General features: G+C 35.2%; 1 protein-coding gene across 1 annotated transcript in view; it reads left to right on the top strand.

Annotated features, from left to right (window-relative positions):
- Nucleotides 1-15,781, top strand: part of LOC308641910 (organic anion transporter 7-like) — a gene marked incomplete at both ends in the record, with an annotated part of 40,464 nt that overhangs the window by 17,008 nt on the left and 7,675 nt on the right. The window contains one exon of the mRNA XM_081280485.1: nt 12,348-12,471. Within this exon, the coding sequence (XP_081136611.1) occupies nt 12,348-12,471 (124 nt within the window). The remainder of the gene's footprint in view (nt 1-12,347; nt 12,472-15,781) is intronic.

The raw sequence follows: 15,781 nt of genomic DNA, 5'->3' as shown, positions 1-15,781 counted from the left end.
ATAATTTGAGGAGAATAAGTGTAATTTCTTTGAAGGTCTGGTAGACTTCATCTGAGAAGCCATATGGTCCTGAGCTTTTCTTACTTGATAGTTTTTTTTAATGACATCTTCAATTTTATTACTTGAAATTGATTCATTTAAATTTTGTATGTCCTCCTGATTCAGTTTTTGTAGGTCATATGTCTCTAGAAAATTGTCAATGTCATTAAGATTTGCTATTTTATTAGAGTATAAATTTAATAGTTTCTGGTTATCATCTGTATTTCAGTAGTGTCTGTTGTGACATTTCCTTTTTCATCAAGAATTTTAGTAATTTGAGTTTTCTCTCTCTTTCTATTTGTTAGCTTGGCTAAGGGTTCATCAATTTAATCGATTTTTTTTCCCAAAGGACAAAGTTTTTCCTTCTGTTGATTTTTTGGATTTTTTTGTTTTGATTTCATCTCTGATTTTAATTATTTCTTTTCTTCTACTGCTTTTAATGTTGATTTATTGTAGGGCTTTGAGATATAATGTTAGGTTATTTATTTGTTGACTTTCTATACTTTTAAGGAATGAAGATTATTAGGACTGCTTTTGTAGTGTCCTGGAGATTTTGATAGGTTGTTTCACTATTCTCATTTACCTGTATTTTTAAATTTTATCCCTGATTTCTTCTGCTATCTGTTTGTCATTCAATAACATATTATCTTGTCTCCATGTGCTTAAGTAGCTTCTATTTTTAATTTATCATTAATTTATAATTTTATTTTATGCAAAGGATCATCTTTATTTTTTGTATTTGCTAAGAGTTGCTGTATGACCTATAAAATGGTCTACTTTAGAGAAGGATCTGTGTTCTGCTGAGGTAAAAAGTGATTCAGCCTTTGATGGATGAAATATTTTATATATGTCTGTTAAATCTTAATTTTAGATTGTATTTCTATAGCTTTTTTATTTAGTTTTTGTTTTGATTATATCCAGTGGTGAGAGAGATGCGTTAAAGTCTCACAGTATTATTATGTTTTAGTCTATTTCATTCTTAACATTGAGAATGTTTTTTTCAATGTACATTGATGCTCCATTATTTGAAGCAAAAATATTTATTATTATTATATCTTGTTGATGTATAATTCCTTTAAGCTGTATGAAGTGTTCTTCTTTGTCCCTTCTAATTAAGTTAGGCAAAGTTCACTTTATCTCTTTTGAGCATCTAAACTCCTTCTTGTCATGAGATTTATGTGTATGATGTGTTTTTACCCATGTTTTTATATTCAGTTTGTGGACGTATTTCCATATTATATGAGTATCGTGGAGTCAGCACATTGTTGGGTCTTGTTTTTTTTTTTTTTTTTTTTTTTTTTTTTTTTTTTTTTAAAGAGAGAGTGAGAGAGGAGAGAGAGAGAGAAATTTTTTTTTTAAAGAGAGAGAGAGACAGAGAGAGAGAGAGAGAGAGAGAATTTTAATATTTATTTTTTAGTTCTCGGCGGACACAACATCTTTGTTGGTATGTGGTGCTGAGGATCGAACCCGGGCCGCACGCATGCCAGGCGAGCGCGCTACCGCTTGAGCCACATCCCCAGCCCGGGTCTTGTTTTTTAATCCAATCTGTCAGTCTGTCTTTTGATTGATGAGTTTAGGCCATTAACATTCATTGCTATTATTGAGATGTGATTTTTACTATCTTTCATGTTGATTTATTTCTGCTTTTGACTTTGAATTAGTTTCTCCATTGACTCACTGTTCTTTTAGTGTACTTCCTCTATTTGCTGGTTTTCATTTTTTATTTTTGATTTCTTCTTCATGACCTCTCTTATTTAATATGTTTTGTAGTGCAGGCTTTCTAGTTGTGAATTCCTTTAACTTTTGTTTATAATGGAAGGTTTTTAAATTCCATATCAATTCTGAAGCTTAATTGCTTAATGTTTTGGGGCATAGTATTCTTGGCTAGCATCCATTTTTTTTCCAGAGCTTGTTATGTATTAATCCAGGACCTACTAGCTTTAAGGGTCTGGGTTGAGAGATCAGCTGAGATCTGGATTGGTTTTCTTCTAAGTGTTACCTTTAATTTTTCTCTGACAGCCTTTAAAATTCGGTCTTTATTTCATATGGTAGGTATCTTCATAATCATGTGTCTTTGTGTGGGGCTGTTTTAATTTTGTATATTGGGGTCCTGTAAGCCTCCTGTATTTGATTTTCCTTTTAATTTTTTAGGTTTTGGAAAATTTCTGATGTTATTTCAGTGAAAAGTCTGTGCATTCCTTTGGTTTGTATCTTCAAGCCTTCATTTACCTTAATAAGCGTTAAATTTGGTCTATTCAGATTATCCCATATTTCTTGTAAGTTCTGTTTGTGGTCTTTTAACATTTTTTCTTCATGGTCAACTTTGTTTTCAATATTATGTTTTGCCTTTGTTGCCTGAAACTCCATCTTCCAAGTGATCTAGTCTGATTGTAATGTTTTACAATGAATATTTAATTTGGTTTGTGGATTCCTTCATTTCACATGTTTCTACTTTTTATTTTAGAATTTCTATCTCCTTATTGAAGTGATATTTCACTTTTTTTGCATTTTCTCTTTGATTTCTCTCCTTATATCATCCTTTAGTTTGCAGATCAGTTTAGCTATGTACATTCTAAACTCCTTCTCTGGAATTTCTTTCACTGTGGTGTGGAATGGTTTCTGTTATTGGAGTATCTTGGTTTGTGTGGTGTGATTTGCTACCTTGTCTTTTCATTTTGTTTGTGCATCTACCCATATAACAGTATGGATTTGAGTTAGTGGAGTTTCAACTCTGCGGACTTATGGTGTCCCTGAACATTTACAGTATATCACTGCTTAGTGGAAGACAAATAATCACAATTACCAATAAACAGAAATCATATGATCAGTTTCGTCTACAATAAAAACAGCAAGTTTCCAAAAGGATTTACAATTTCAAATGGTGGACAGGGAGAGAACAGAGTGATATAGGATGTTTTGGTTATTAAGGAGGAGGAGAGAAGATAGAAGTAAAAAAAGTAAAGAGTGAAAACAATGCTGATTGGCTGATAGTGGAAGAAAATAGAGAAAGAGAATCAAGGGGTTTCCTTGGTAAGAGAAAAAATGCATATAGAGTGAAAATTTTTTAAAATGACAAATACAAATAAAAGAATACAAAGCAAAACTAAATATACTAATAAAACATCCTATTCCTCAAAACAACTGAACCGTAAAAAATAACCAGCTTCAAAAATGCTAGAAAAGAGGGGGAAAAACAAATATGAGTATATATAAATATCTATGAATCACAATTAAACTGGGAAAAGAATTAAAGAAAACAAAAAGAAAAAAATTTCAATGAAAAGTTAATGAATTCTTTACATTAAACTTCAAAGTATTCTCAGTTTCTTTTCTCAGCAGTTTTAGGTGGTCATCTGGAGCATGATGGTCCACCTTTGGGATTGCTGGAGTGAGAGAGGTAATCCCATAGGTGGAATGCCTGGAGGGAAGGTTTAAACTTAAGAAGACTCAAGGCTCTTCACTGAATGCCAATTGGTCTGGAGATTTAAAAACACTACACCTCCAGGGCCCAGCCATTGCTAGTGTACACTGGAAGAATATACCCCAGGGAAATCCCCTGGATTCCACTTCTGTGGAGGAGGAGCAAATTCTTAGTGCAGTATGTCACCTTCAGACAACACATTTTCCTTTCTTGGGTTAAGTCTCCAAACTCAATCACTCTTGCCCCTGCCCTTCTGAATTTCTGGCCAGACATGTGTCTCTCAGCCAGCTCTGCAAGCAACCAGATTGCAGGGGGAGGGGTAGAACCAAGTTGGTTTCCACAACCAGTTGTCCTCTGTGTAAATCTCTCTCCATGTGTGATTTTCTCCCAGTCACTTAAGCACACTCTGGGTTGTGTAGTTTGTGTTTAATGGGCCTGTATTTAGGGCCAAACTCATTTTATCTAAGAACTGGCTCCTGCAGCTGGCAGCTCCTGTACTGAGACAGCAAATTTTTCCTTCTTCTTTCCTCTACATGCTGCCAGGAAATATGGGGGCTTCTTTCCTGCACAAGAATATTGTGCATCACACCTTTTAATTTAGTGGGTCAATGTTCTTGATCTCTAAATGCTTCACACCCAGACATGCTTCACCCCTCTAAATTGTAGGCTATTTCATACCTTTTTCCTTTCACTTTGCACATGGTGGGGCTGTTCTGGCTGCTGCTTCTCGCCAAGCTATGGCAGTGGCTGGAATGCTGGGTATTTTATTTTATTTTATTTTATTATAGCCAACCTCCTGGGTTGCTGATCTGGATTGAATGTCCAGCTTTAAATTCCAGTAAATCCCCACTCCTCCCACCCTTTGTGCTGTTGTTGTTGTTGTCCTACCTTGCTGAGAAGCTTCTTGTCTGCTTTCCTGGTTTCATTTCTTGGAGCAGCCAGGAAATCAACCTCTTATTTTCTGCCATTTGACAAAAACATATATAAATATGTAAAAACAAATTCCACTATGATGTACAATGTAACAATAAAATGGAAAAAGAAGCATAAGAAGCAAAGTTTTTTTTTTACATTATGTGAATTCAATCTTCACACTATTTTTTCTTTTGCTGTGCAGAAGCTTTTTAATTTGACACCATCCAATTATGGTTTTTTGGTTTTATCTCTTGAGTTCTTGGAGTTTTATTAATGAAGTCACTGCCTCCTCCTAAATGTTGCAATGTAATCCTTGCATTTTATTCTCTCAGTTGCAACATGTCTGGTCTAATTCCTAGGTCTTTGATCCACTAACTCAAAATTTCTAAGTCTTTGATCCATTAACTCAAAATGGTAACTCAAGACTTTTGTGCAGGGTGAGAGATAAAAATCTAATTTTATTCTTTTACATATGGATATCTAATTTTCCCAGAAAAATGTGTTTAAAATGTTGTCTTTTCTCCAATGTATGGTTTTTGACAACTTTGGCAAGATTCAGATGTATCTGCATGGATTTGTTTCTGTGTCTTCTATTCTTTTCCATTGGCCTTCATGTGTGATTTAACAAGTTTGGTTGGCTTGAATTAGAGTCAAAATCAGTAAAAAGCATGAGATTTGCATTTGAATAATTCTCTCAGTTTGTAGGTTCTAACATTTGAAACAGATACAAAAGTCTGTTTCAAAAATTTCTAATTTGATATAACTTTCCTATGTCCATATATGAATATACCACCAGCGAAACTCCCCATCATGTACAACCAGAAGAATTGGATCCTAAGTAGGATAAGTTATACTACATATATGTATAATATGTCAAAATACATTCTATTTTCATGTATATATAAAAAGAACTATTTTTTAAAAACTTTATCAACAAATAATCTTAACTTCTCTATGATAATTTATGTAACAACTGACTGATAATAATTAATACCTACAATATCTCCTATATAACTATTCCACTGCAGTTTTCTTTTGTGCTCTAACTTTACTGTAACCATTTGAACCTCTGTATCTCCTCCCTTACCCACCACCTTCCTTGATTGACTTCCCATTTTTCTTTATTTTGTGTAACATCTTAAATTTTAATGGAATATAAAATTATGAATGTGTAGCTGTTTCATTCAATTCTCTCTCTATTGCTGTTCATAGACATTCTTCTGGGAGGGATCAGAGTAATAGAGATCTTTAGAAATTACATTTGTAGTATATGTGAACATATGGCTTACTTTAGAACTTTCACTCTTACTTTCTGCTTTCAAAGTGGCATTAAAGTTAAAATTAATAATGGAATTTTTTCTGAGCTTATTTGCTAAAGCTAAGATATATCTTCAGATTAAGAGATAGTACAAAAAGATAACTACTCACCAAAATATCCTCCATATCAAAGAGGAAGAGGAGTTTATCTTATCAGATGCACAAGTCTAGGACTTCTGAACATGTGAGGAATGATGCCAACAAGTCTCCATCCAAATTTACATTTCCCAAATAAAAAAACCCACACATATTTAAAGGGATGAATTTCCAGAACGAGACAATAAATGTTGATTATAAAAATAATTAATTAATTAAAAGAAGATATAAGGAACAGATTGAGAGAAAATATATTAGGTGGAAAATCATTTCAATAAAAGATTGATTAAGAAAGAAACTCAACCAGAACTCCTGGAAATTAAAAAAAAAAAAACAATAAATAGAATAAAAATTAATTTGGAAGAATCAACAAGAGATTAGATTTTGTAGAAAACAGAGCTTCAGACCTTGAAGACAGGTTATATAAACTTGAATTCTTATAAGCACAAAAATAGAAATAAAATCATTATTAGATATACAAGAATTATGGGAAAATATTAAGAGGCCAAACTTGACTTTGTGAATTTGATGGTAAACGATTGGATCTGGAGATTATCATGCTAAGTAAAATAAGTCAAATGTTCTCTCTGATATGCAGATAGAAACACACAACAAAGGAAGAAAAATAGAAGTTCAGTGGACTTGACAAAGGGAAATAAAGGGAAGGGGAGGAGATAGGAATAGGAAGGACAGTAGAATGAATTGGACATAATTTTCCCATGTTCATATATGAATACCTGATCAGTGAAACTCCATATCATATAACACAAAAAGAATGGGTTCTTAATTAGAATAATTTATATTCCATGTATGTATAATATGTCAAAATATACTCTAATGTCATGTATATCTTAAAAAACAAAAGAGAAAAACATCATTGGAATTGAAAAGGGCATGGAGATACAAGCTAATGGTACTAAGAACTTTTCAGCTGAATAATAGAAAAAAAATTCACACCTTAGGTATTAGATGAACATACACATGTAGAAGTCATATAGAACCAAACATATACAATAACAAAACAAAATGTCTCTAAGACACATCATAATCAAAATGCTTAATATAGAGAATAAGGATAGAATTTTCAAACTTCAAGGAAAAATGGCAGAGCCAGGCACTGTGGTACATGTATAATCCCAGTGGCTCAGGAGGCCCCTACTTCAAAGCCAGCCTTAGTAACTTATGGAGGCACTAAGCAACTCAGTGAGACCCTGTCTGTAAAAAATACAAAAAAATGGATCACTGGTTAAGTGCCTCTGAGTTCAATCCCCGGGGGGGGGGGGGGGGGGGAGGGAAGATAGATAGATCTCCACTTGCCAGATACAAATATGTACCCCAAAACCATTTCCTCAATTCCCACCTCCACCAGCCACAACCTACCACTGCAGTTACCACTCAGTCAATACCTATCAAGGGATTGATTCACTGGTTAGTTAAGACTTTCACAACCCTATCATTTCTCCTCAGAACCTTCTTTCATTTTCTCACACATAAGATTTTGGGGAACACCTCACATCCAAATCATACATAAACTTTCTAAATTCTTTTTCTGGCATTTCCTCCATTCTGATATCAATGGGATTAGTTGCATTCTGAGGCATTTGGAGTGACTAGTTCCCTTGCTTTTTCATATGTTAGAATTCCTTAAGGGCTATTTATCTCTTTTACTTTTATATAAAGAACATTTTCTTGTTATTCTGTGGGTTGGGTGAATGCCTTGGTGTCCACATTTCACTCAATTTAAACTTTCTATTATGTCCAGTATCTAACAGTACACTAAGAGGAGAGAGATTAATTTCAAGTAGTTACAACCACATCAGAACAATTTCATACCAATAAATCTTTTAAAAAATTATTACAAATATTCTCCAGAAATATACTAGTCTGAGTGATAAATGGGGGTGATTTTATTTAATTGGTTGATAAATAAGTTAATAAGGAAGCCAAATTATTTTAAGACTGTATTTGGCTTTGAACCTTTGTGTGGGGTCTTATCCTGCATGCTAAATTCTCATGTCTCTAGGATTAAATAGATGAAGTTCTCAGCTAGGCATGTGGATTTCTAATATCACTGAAGAGTTCTACCCATAGGTCATGGTAGCAGACCACTATGGGTAGATGGTGAATGGAAAGTTTTGTGTAGCCCTCCCCCCACTGGCCACCAAATAATTGTCCATCCCTAAATGAATTCTGCCCATCTGTTCAATTTTCCTGTCCTTTTCAACTGATCATTCACACCACAGAGTGCAAAGGCAGAGCAGGTTTTACTCTCCTCTGTTTCTGTCCTGAATCCCCTGGATCTGCCATTCACTATGATTGTGTTGGGATCATGATTTTTCAGGTGAACTTGAGATAACACAATAAGTACTGGCTGAGACAAAAAAAAGTGGAAGTTTTTGTAAAGAACTCTCAAGTTCCTACAGGAAAATGATTCAGCTTAAACTCCTACAGTTAGATCTCTATTTCTGTTCTTTATTTACATGAAGCATATTTTGAACACCAGTTCACCCCAGGGCATTTGTATCTGCCAAGTCCAGACTATCTTTTAAAGGTGTTTATGTGTTGAATTTGTTCACTGTGTTTCTCTTTCCTTTTGTGGTGATGCAGTATCTCTGCTGCTGCCAGGCTCTGGTGTGTTTTCTTATATCCTTTGTTCTCAACACCTGAATTTCTGGGCTTCTCTGACTCTCTGACAGACAAATATTGATTTATAATTACACTCACCTTGTAATTAAGACGTATTACTGTTTCTTCAATTCCAAACATCAGATAAGTGGGAAGTGCTTTCTTCCTCTATTCACCATTTAGGAGCCTCTGAACAACACACGGTGGAACAAGAACTGGGTATGAGAAAAAGTCACAAGAAATATTAAAAATTCTTGGAAACAAACAAGAATAATTTTAGTCCATGGCCAGCGCAGATGGTGAGAACAGTTCGGTCACATGGGAAAATCCTCAGGGAGTTTAAATTAAAGACACAGACACCATTTTGTGAGGTTTTACTGAAGAGGGGAGAGAGAGAGGGAGGGAGGGAGAACACATGTAAGAGAGTGAGCACGCTAGGGAGAGGGCTTTAATAATTGGGAAACAAAGAATAAAAGAATTATGGGGGAAAATCCCATCCAATGAATGTCAAGGGGGGCAGTGTTGCAAGGTCAGTTGCGATGATTAGATCTTTGGGGCAGTGGTGAGACATGCCTCCACATAGACAAACTCTGGAACCCAAGAAGGGTGGGGAAAGCTTTGCCACATTAAAAGTGACTGAGCGCTGCCGCAGTCTGGCTGGGCACAAATCACCAAACTGCCACAAAGCACTTGTATGTTAAAACAGGAAACTTTATTGCCTGAACTCCAACAGCACTCCACACACACTCCCCGGGAACTCTCCTGAACTCCACCCACGAGATCCCTCTGAGGCACACCACACCAACCGGAACTCCCTCCACCAGAACTTCACCAACCAATGCGAACTCCCCAGGAATCCCCACAAGAACTCCAAAGTAGGGGGGCCCCCAGGAGGACAGCAGGGGTCTATATACAATTGAATCAATCCAGCATCATCTTAATGGCTCCCTCTCAACCATTACTTCTGGCAATATTCCAGGCGTCATCCAGACTCAGCTGTGGCCCTCAACAGAGTGCTTCACACCCAGCTGGGTAGGAAACTCAGTCATGTGCAAATATGGTCTCCCACAAATAATGATACAACATACCAAGAATCTGGGACTCTTAGAATACAGATCTTAAATATATATATTATCAAAATGCTAATGAAACTCATTACAGAACTGGGAAACAGTCCTAAAATTCATTTGGAAGAATTAAAGATATAGAATGGCCAAAAAAATTCATCAATAAGCATAATGCTGGAGGCATCACAATGTCCTTTAAATTATATTACAGAGCTATAGTAACAAGACCAGCATGGAACTTGCATAGAAATAGACATGAGGACCAATTAAGCAGAACAGAAGACGGAGAGAAAAATCCACATAAATACAGTCATGATCCTTGTCAAGGGTGCTGAAAATATATAGTGGAGAAAATAGTCTTTTGAAGAAATGGTGCTGGGAAATCTGGATATTCATATGTAGAAGAATGGAATTATATCCCTACCCATCATCCTATATAATAGTCAAGTCAAAGTAGCTCAAGGACATAGAAGTTAGAACAGAAACTAGAAGAAAACATTAGTTCAACATTCCAACATATTGGTGCAGGTATGGATCCTACAGCATAAGAAATAAAACAAATAACCCTAATAAGTGGGATGGTATAAAATTTTAAAAACAAATTGCAGAGCAAGGAAACAAGAACATGAAGAGATATCCTGCTGAATGGGAGAAGATATTTACCAACTGCTCTTTGTACAGGGAACTAATATTCATAATACATAAAGAACCCACAAAACCTTAAAATCAGAAAAACACATGATCAATAAATGTGCAAAACAAATGAGACATATTTCTCAAAAGAAGAAATACAAATACATAAAAAGTTTAATATCCTTAGCAACCATGGAAATGCATAGCAACACTACACTGGGATTTCATCTCACCCCAGTGAGAATGGCATTCATCAGTATACAAATAGCGATAAATGCTGATGAGAATGAGGGGAAAATACACTTATACAATGTTGGTATAACTGTAAATTCCTACAACCACTGTGGGAAGCAGTATGGAGATCACTCAGAAGACTAGAAAAAGAATCACCATGTGACTCAGATATTCCACTCCTCTCTATCTATCCACAAGAACTAAAATCAGAATTCTATAGTGATACATGCATACCCATCTTTATGGCAACACAATTCACAATACCCAAGTTATGGAACCATCCTTGATGTCCATCAACAGATAAGAGGATAAAGAAAATGTGATACATATACAAAGTGGAGTTTTACTTGAACAACAAAAAAATGAAATTAAGTCATTTTCTGGGAAATGGATGGATCTGAAGCACATCAACTAAGTGAAATATATTATACTTTAGAAGATCAGTGGTCAAATGTTCTCTCTGATATGCAGAAAATGAGAGAGAAAAAAGAAATAAAAAAGGGCTATCACAAAAATGTGAGCCCCATCGAGTAGTGACAGGAGATGTAAGTGTAATGAAAGGGGAGGTATGTACTTGGAAATAAAATCAACTAAATTATGGTATTGCCATGAAAAAAGGTACCACAATGAATCAATTTTTATATACAATTAAAACCACTAATTAAAATATAGCAGAAGAGAGACCAGTGGAGGAGAGGAAAGGGATCATGGTGAGGGAGTAGGGAATGGAGAAGGGCAGATACTGGGGAATAAGATAGATAAATTATGCTGTGTGCATCTATGAATATGTCACAATGAATCCCAGTATCATATATAGTTATAATAGATTAATAAAAATTAAGTTTTAGTTTGACTCTGCCACTTCCTATTTTAGGGACTTGATAAAATTAATATTATTTTAGTACTATTTTTGGTAATGACCACTATTATGCTCTATCTCTGTACTTTTTTTAAAAAAACTGAAATTATATAGTGACTATGAAGCTGCTTGATGAAAACTAAATGTATTCAATAAACATGAAACGACAAAACAATAAAACATTTCCATCACATCAGGAAGCACTTGAAGATTAGATAGCCACAACTATGCCATGTAGTTTTGTGTGTAGCTTTCAATGAAAAATGCCCAACAGAGAATATTTGGGTGATTTTCAACTTTGGAGGTGATAATGGATGAGAGAAAGAACATATTTCCATCTATAGCTACTTAATGAAGGAGGAGCACTGTTTCTCCAGTTGGAAAATATAGGATGCCTGGACAACTTACATAATTTTTTCCACAGATCATCTTCCTTTCCTGTCTTTAGAAAGCCTTAAGTCAGGCTTTGATGTTCTTCCTCCCAAGAGGCTGGCTCAGTGGAGGAGGCCCATTTGGTGAGGAATGACTCTCAGACAGATGATTACAGATTGAGAGAGTGAGATGATTTCTGGCAGACAAGAGGGTATACCCTGTGGTGCACTCATCCATGGTGTCATTCATTCTCATAACAAATCTGTAAACTGGTGATGTTGCTGTTCCCATTACATAGATGAGAGTGTCCAGGCAGACTGAGCTGTTTGTGTATCAGATTCCATCAGAGTGGCAGGAGCAGGAGTGCTTCCAGTCTGCATGGGACCTTCAGTAAGCAAAAATATTTTAGGGTGCTTATTTTAGGAAAAGAACACTTTATAAATCAGCATTTCTTTTGCCCTTACAAGTAACTTGGAGAAGGTCTGAACAGCCAAGTGTCCCTCGTGCTCCAGTGCTATGGGTGCCATAGTCAAGGTGTGTCCAACCAACAAGGCTGTGAATAGGAAGGACTCCATGTCTGCCATCCCAGCTGTGCAGGTGTACTGCATGCAGGCATCATTTCCCGTTTGCCTAGTTATGGTACCAGGCAACATGACAGTGTGTTTCTTGGCTTAATTGAGTAACTGGTAGGTATTAGATTGAAGGAGAATGAAGGTGATGTGGTAAATACCATGTGAGAGTTGACTACACTTCCATCATCTTTGATCAGGTGGATGTCAGAGTCAGCTCGGTGGCTGATTACCAACAACAAACCCGAGGAGGGCTTACAGGAACTTAAAAAAGCTGCACGGGTGAATGGAACGAAGACTTGTGCAGATGCCTTAACCATGGAGGTGAGCAGGATGGGAGGTGCTTATGAGACAAGGAAGACATAGCCTGACATATTATTAATAGGTGTCCAAAGATGCAATATGCAGTCACTGAAAAGGTGAAACACATATATTTTATTCAGAGGAGGCAAAGAGCCCCATTTTTTTTCTACCTTTTGCTCCTCCAAATCAATTCACACATCTCCCTCCACAGGATTTTATTCTTTATATTTGATTACTTTTCATTTTGACAAGTTACCCTGTATGTTTTTATATTTATAGTGTGATGTTTTGAAGAATATATACATGGTAGAATGGTTAAGTCTAGCTAGTTAAACCAATTAATTAAACTAATTAATTAAAAGTCTTAATAAATCAACAGTATAGTCAGCTATTAGTGGCAGTGACCAAAATACCTGACAAGAACAATTTTGCTCAGGAAAAGTTTATTTTAGGCTCACAGTTTCAGAGGTCTCAGTCCGTTGTCAGATGACTCTATAGGTCTGGTCCAGTGGCGAGATGAAGCATTCTTTGCAGAGGGCTTTGCAGAGGAAGGCTGTCATGAAATTAATAGAGAGGAGAAGGACTCTGAAACAAAGCATTATAATCCCTAGGGTATGTCCCCAGTGATGCACTTCCTCCAGCCAAACTGAACCTGCCTACAGTAACCATTTGTAACAAATTCAAAATTTCTAATCCTTCAAAAGGATTAATCTACTCACTAGGTTATGAGTCTCATCATCTAATTATTTTACTTCTCACAATACCACAGGAAATTTGGGAGGATCCTTCATATCAAAACCATAACAACCAATAATTAGTTTAAATGTCACAAGTCAAAAATGCATTTAATACATGTCACCTACTGAATACTTTGGTATAGAAACACAGTACCTGGTAGAATACTAGTTATTATCCTAAAGATCATGTGGATGGTGGGAACTGTGGCTCACTGCAGGTGCCTAACATGCTGAAAGAATATAATGGAGTACCCAGAAAGAAAAAGATCAAGGTTCAAAGTGTAGTTTCTATAAAATGTATATAGCATTTGTACCTCGGCAAAGTTGAGTAATTTTCAGTTGTGATATAATAAATTTTATTTTTTCAGTCATCTGTTAGATATCTATTTATTTATTTTAATTTTGGAAATTGAACCTATTGGTGCTTTACCAATGAACTACATCCCCAGTCCTTTTATTTTTTGAGACAGGCTTCTACTAAGTTGTTGAGGCTAGCCTTAAACTTGTGATGCTTCTGCCACAGCCTCATGATTTCCTGGGATTGCAGACATGCACCATCATGCCCAACCTATTTATTCATCTATTAATGAACACTTGAGTTGGTTCCATATCAGGGCTATTGTAAATGATGATATATAAACTTATGAATGCAGATGTCTCTTTGATTACTGATTTCATTTCCTTTGGACATATACCCTGAATATAGCAATTATATTTTTAATTTTTTGAAGAAACTCCATACTATTTCCCATAATGATTGTAATAATTTTCATTTCCATAAACAGTGTGCAAGTGTTCCCTGTTGTTTACATTCTCATCTACACTTGTAATCCTTTGGTTTTTTGATAATAGCCATTCTAAGTGGAGGGAGGTAAATATATTGTTGTAATTATTATTCTTATCACCACTTGTTTTTCCAAGTGGGGAGAGGAAAATATATTATTATAATTATTCTTTTCTGTTACTAGGGATTGAACCAAGTGTTGCTCTGTCACTGAGATACATCCCCAATATCTCTTGCACTTTCGTAATTTGTGAGAAGGGCTCATTCAATTGCCCAAGCTGGGCTCAAATTTACAATTCTCCTCCCTCAACCTCCCAAGTATCTGGGCTTACAAGCACATACTGCCATGCTCTGCTTGATTGTAGGATTGATGTGCATTTATGGCATAATTAGTGATATCAAATATATTTTGTACCTATTTCCCATTCACAGGTTTGGTTGAGATCTTTTTTCCATTTTTTTTTTAATTCAGTGGTTCTACTCCTGACTGCTCATAAGAATCCTTGTTTGTGTTGGGGGATCAGATGCTGCAGCCTGTAGTTTGAAGTGTTCCAAGTGATTCTGAAGATTGTCTTTTCATTTTAATTTCAGATTTGTTTTATTATATTTTTGTATTTTCATTCATTTTTGGTTATTGAATCATTTGGATTTCTTGTACCTGTTGGGGATAAATGCCTTGTCAGAAGCATACTTGACAAATATCTTCCTCTCTGTATGTTGATTCTTCATTATGTTCCTTGCTTCCTTTTTGGTGTAGAAGTTTTTTAGTTTGACCTAATCCCATTTGTCCATTTTGACTTTGGTTCCTTTTTGTGGTCTCATCTAAAAAATGTTTGCCCACACCAAAGTCATGGAGTTTTATTGCATGTTTTCCTCTGGTAGTGTAATGGTTTGGGGGCCTTCCATTTAAGTCTGCAATCTATTTTGGATCGATTTCCCTATGTGGTGAAGATGCGGGTCTGACATCTATCTTCAGCATGTGAGTATCTAGTCTCCCTAAGACCCATTTTTTGAAGAGAAATTTTCTTCTTCATTTTTTTATACTTAGCACTTTTTTTGAAATCAGTTCAGTGGAAATATGTATATTTATTTCTGGGCTCTCTGTTCTGCTTCACTGCTCTAAGTCTGTTATCTTGCCAGCACCATGCTGTTTTGACTACTATGCCTTGATAGTATATTTTGAAGTCAGGTGGTGTGATACTTCCATGTTTATTTCCATATTTTTTGGTTTTATTTTTGTGCCTTTTTTTTGCTCAAGATAATTTGGCTATTCAAGAGCTTTATTGATTTCAAATTATTTTGGAAATATATTTGGAAAAATATTTTTCTGTTTCTGTAAAAAAATGTCATTGGTATTTTGATAGAGATTGCATTGAATCTGTGGCTACTTTTGAAGAACATGAACATTGTAACAATGTTAATTCTTTCAGTACATGAACAAAGACATGTGTCTATTTATTTGTGCCTTTTTCAATTTTTTTCACAAATATTTTAATTTTTGTGAAAAAATTATATTTTTATAATTTTTATTATACAGATTTTGCATCTTCATGGATAAATTTTTTCCTAGGTACTTTTCTGTAGCTTCTTTAAATGCACTTACACTCTTGACTTCTTTTTTCACATTTCACAAATTGAGTTTTTCACAACAAATTGATGCCACCACTATAAATAACAATGTGAAAATTCCTCAAAAACTTGAATAGAATTATTTGATCCACCTGTCCCACATGTTGATATATGCCCATAAATAAATAAATAAATAAAAATTTGAATCTCAAGAAGATTTCTGCATTCCCATGTTCATTGT

This window comes from Spermophilus citellus (genome assembly GCF_964194105.1).
Source record: "Spermophilus citellus genome assembly, chromosome: 2".
Classification (NCBI taxonomy): Eukaryota; Metazoa; Chordata; class Mammalia; order Rodentia; family Sciuridae; genus Spermophilus; species Spermophilus citellus.
This window is presented reverse-complemented; position numbering and strand designations above follow the sequence as displayed.